We start from the raw sequence: 4,902 nt of genomic DNA on the forward strand, positions 1-4,902 counted from the left end.
CAAGTTTCTGCTTTCTTGTAAAGATTGGGGGCTTCTTTGCATCAGAGATTTTCTGACTTTGTTTCTTCTCAAGATCTTATCGTATTCCTGCATTCCTAACTCCTTACAATATGCCTGCTTTTTCCTATATAAGATGTAACCTAAGAATCAATAAATGAGACTTGATCAGAATACTGTCTTGTCTCCCATCTCTCGCGTCTCTTGCTTCCATCCCATTCCCACTCCCCCCTCCAGGGTCTGTGTTGAATATCCCGTGGGTTGGGACAGGTATGCTTTTGCATTAAAACTCCATTGGTATATCTTGCACTTGAATTAATCACTTTGTAACATCAAGCATTTTTCATGCTTGTAAATATTGACTCACTGAGTTATGCGGACCTTCCAAATGCTGACATAGCTTATAATGCAATATTATTATACATCAGGAGGACACTTGAAAAAGCCTCTGTATATGGATAAGAGAATAAAACTTAAAAGGGAAAGAATGTTTTAGTATTACAATGAAATTTGTTGTGACTTCACAGATACCTCCAACAGTCTTCAAGTCCTCAGGGGCCCATGTATAACACTTCAACAACAGTTGTATTAGTTATTCTAGAGGTAAAAGTGGAGGAAGCTGGAGATAGACTACCGATGATCAGAAAGCCAGAAAAAAATATGATTGAGCTGAAAGGTTACAGTGGAAAGAGTACATCTAAGGCTTTTTCACATACCCGGTAGTTTTAGGCATTATTCATGTATTATGCCAACAGTATTCTTCATGGGCAATTTTATTCAATATAAAAAAAAGACCCAATATCACTAAGTAGCTGATGAGAAATAAGACAATATTCAAAAACACAATAGGTGTTTTTTTTGTTTTTGTTTTTTTCCCTTTTTTGTCTTTTTTCGTGACCGGCAACGGATCGCAACCCTCAGTGTCACGCCCGTACCGGACCGGGACCGGCAACGGAATCACAACCCTCAGTGTTGCACCCGCACCTCACTCAGCCAGTGAGCAGCTGGTCTGTATGTGGGATCCGAACCCTCAGCGGGAGCGTCGCCGCACCCCCAAGCAGCGCACTGTAGCAGTGCGCCACCGGGCCGGCCCCAAAATGATGGGGGTTTTTTGTTTTGTTTTGTTTTATTGAGACTGGCCACACCGCACTCAGCCAGTGAGTGCAGCTGCCATCCCTATATAGGATCCGAACCCGTGGCAGGAGCGCTGCTGCTCTCCCAGCGCCGCACTCTCTCGAGTGCGCCACGGGCTCGGCCCCACAATAGGTATTTTACATACCATATTGCATTTATTATTTTTGAGGGCTAAAATACATATTATACATATTTTTTAATTTAATGAGTAAACTGGCCTGCATAGCGTTCTATAATATGATGTTTACTAAAATGCCATTCTTTAAAAATCTGTGACTGTTGCTTTTACCTGTATATTTTCAGCATAATTCTTTAATAATCATTGAGCAAATATGTATCTGCTTTTAATACCTCTTCTATTTGCTGATATATAAAATTTTTAAGACAATAGGTGCATAAATCCCTCATTATAAATGTGTTTATAAATGGAATGCACATGGTCTGAAGGGATTCGGCCGCCAGGCAATATATTACCTTGACTGGAAAAAGAAATAAAACTCTGTCTCCTTGATAAATAGGCTTTTTCTTATCATTTGCATCCTGTTTTAAATGCCATCACTCTGTGGCTTTCTAATTTTCCCAAAGTTAGAGGATTATTTTCTGGGCTCTTTTTAGGACTTGTGAAAAACTCTGTTATTTTGTTCTTCTATGCTATAATCTAATTGTGTGCATACTTGTTTACTTGAGTGACTAAATTTTCATTCACTTTTTTATCTCCTGCTAAGAAGACGTTCCAGTAAGCATAGCTGCTCCCTTTCCTATCTAGTTTGAGTTGGCTTCCTTACTCTTCCCCACCTTCTGTAAGACTATTAGTGTAGCACTCAATTCAACATGTGTTTATCGATATTTCAAATCCCAACTAGACTGTGAGCTTTTTTCTGACAAGGGGAATGTCTACAGTGTTCCAATTGTTAGTACCTAATATGGGGCCTAAACGAATGTATACTCATTCATTTAGCCATTTAATAAATATTTGTTGTATTTATTTATTTATTTATTTATTTATTTATTTATTTATTTATTATTTATTTAATTTTTAAATCCCAAAAGCTATGTGTTCATGATTTTAAATTGTCCATGGTACTTTTGTTTAAAGAAATAGCAATCTTTATTCCTAAATCATTCAAAAACAGTAAAATAAAAGCAACAAACCATTGTTTGATAAAAATTTAAATGAGATTAGTTTCCACTTCCAAGATTTACAATCACTACAAAATAATCGAGAAAAAAAGAAATCTCTCTAAATCGTGCATCTTTGGGTTTTTAAAAAATATTTTTATTTTTTTATATTAGAAGTGCTTTTTTTTTAATTTTAAAGTTTATTATCAGCATATTCATTCTTACAAATCATGATATTTCTTTATGCCTTTTACCTGACCTATCACTTCTCTCCCCCACATCTCTAGTATCCTTAGGTTTGTTCTCTCCTTCTGAAAGCAATTAACTTATTTTTATTTATTTTTATTTTTTTGTTTTTATTTTTTATTTTCTTTGTATCTCATGAATATTCATAATAAATAAAATAATTAATAAAAATATTTGCTGTATTTATACCTTTTGATTTCCTTTATGTTAGAACCTGAAATTAAAGATATATCCAGTGCTTTCAAAGACAACATATTTTGGTGTTAAATAAACAAATAAACTTATTATAAATGTATTGTGGTAATAACGTGTATGTGGCCACCAGGAAGAGGGAATATGTCTATTTTGGCTTTAGTTCAGCTAATAATATCCACTAATATGGAAAATAAAAGAATGAACAAATAAAGCATAAGTGAATGAATGAATCATCAATCATTTTATCAATTAGTTGGAATTCAACTGGTAAGCCACACCACATATCAAATAGTTCTGGCATTGTGACTCATAGAGTATATAAGCCTTCAAGTAAATAAGACTTGTGTGTCAATTCAAAGAGCTGGGGTGACATTAGATATTTCCTAAATTGAATATACAAAAAAACAAAAAAAAAAAAAACAAAAAAAAACCCATGTTTCTTAAAATTGATTTATCAACTGAATGTTAGCCTCAAAAACTGACCAAGCTGGAAAATGTTCTGAAAAACATTTTATTCTTAACTATAAAGAGGATTATCAACATAGACAAGAAACTTAGGGACTCCCAAAAAGGGTAAGAAAATATCTTAAATGGAAACATTACAGGCAAGTTGTTGTGAGCACATAGCAATGACTTATTTAGAAGTATAGTGACGAAAACCACCATTCCACACTCTGCTTCTATGACAGAAACTATATTTATCCTTTCCACAATGTGTGTGTGTATATTGGAGACATATTCATATATATTTATATATCACATAACATCATGTTTTACATGATAAGTATGTTCAATTTTACTTATCAATTACAAACATTTAAATTAATTTCAATTTTAAAACAAACTCACGATAGGGAAAAAAAATAAGGGAAGATGTAAATTCAGAATTAGGTATAAATTTCCCCAATGTAGTAATGGAAAACATACTCGGGGAGAGATTTTAAAAAAATGTATACCACACAAGAGTGAGTGCAAGATTCCACACATGACCTTCTTTACTATGTTTCACTGGTCTCTCTCTCTCTTCTATCTAATTTCAATTGTCTTGTATCAACTTGCAGCTTTCTGACCCTGGAAAAACTTTGTAACACTGTCTCAGATCTGTTATGTCTTTACCCCATAAACAATGGGCTTTAGAGTTGGAGGAAGAAAAAGGTACAGGTTAGCCACAATAATGTGAAGAGAAGGGGGAATGGTGTGTCCCCCAAAATGGTGGGTAAATAAACTGAAGAGTGCTGAGACATATGTGATGATGATGGCAGATATATGAACAGTGCAGGTGCTGAAGGCCTTCTGCCGAGCATCTGTGGAGGAGAGGCTGACCACTGCCTGAATGATCATAGTGTAAGACATGGATATACAACAAATGTCGAACACTCCAATCAGGAGGGCAGCCATCAGACCAGAGATGACATTGACCTTGGTGCTGGCACAGGATAACTTTACCACAGACATGTGGTCACAATAGGTATGGGCGATGATATTGCTTCTGCAGAAGGGCAAACGCTTGACCAAGAATAGGAAAGGAATCATCAGCAGCACACCCCTCAGGAAGGTAGCAACCCCAGCTTTGGCAATGACGGGGTTAGTGAGTATGGTAGCATACCACAAGGGGTAGCAAATGGCCACGTAGCGGTCCAGAGCCATGAGCATGAGCACCCCAGACTTCACACCTGTTAACCTATGGACAAAGAACATCTGGACTAAGCAAGCAGCGAAGTTAATTTCTTTGAGATTGAACCAGAAGATGCAGAGTGCATTGGGTAGGGTGGTGGTGCAGGTAAGGAGGTCAATGAGGGAGAGCATGGCCAGAAAGAAATACATTGGACGATGTAAGGACTCTTCGTAGTAAATGATGTACACAAGGCCAAGGTTTCCCACAAGGGAGATGATATACATTGTGCAGAGTGGGTGGGAGAGCCATACGTGTAATCTTTCCAGACCAGGAATTCCATTAAGAATAAAAGATTGGGGCCACACAGGAATTGTTGGAAATCGGCATAACTAATTTAATAGATGAACCTTCTTTTTCCAGAAGTCTGTATCCTGAAGAGAGGAAATTAAGAAATAGAAATTGGATTCTCATCTTCGTTATAAATACAAACTTAAATTTGCAATAAAATTGCATTCATAATAGAACCAACAATTTTGAATAATAATGACTATGAATATAAAGAGTTTACTGAATAATATATTTCAGGTAATATTTTA

At 35.9% G+C, this 4,902-nt stretch overlaps 1 protein-coding gene across 1 annotated transcript; it reads right to left on the reverse strand.

Moving 5' to 3' along the window:
* Positions 1 to 3,795: 3,795 nt before the first annotated feature.
* Positions 3,796 to 4,693, reverse strand: LOC103581204 (olfactory receptor 52N5-like). Its single transcript, XM_008563092.1, is given in 2 exon segments — positions 3,796 to 4,660; positions 4,662 to 4,693. Coding segments are annotated over 2 exon segments (897 nt in total).
* Between the last annotated feature and the right edge of the window lie 209 nt (positions 4,694 to 4,902).

This window comes from Galeopterus variegatus, unplaced genomic scaffold (genome assembly GCF_000696425.1).
Source record: "Galeopterus variegatus unplaced genomic scaffold, G_variegatus-3.0.2 Scaffold12549, whole genome shotgun sequence".
Lineage (NCBI taxonomy): Eukaryota > Metazoa > Chordata > Mammalia > Dermoptera > Cynocephalidae > Galeopterus > Galeopterus variegatus.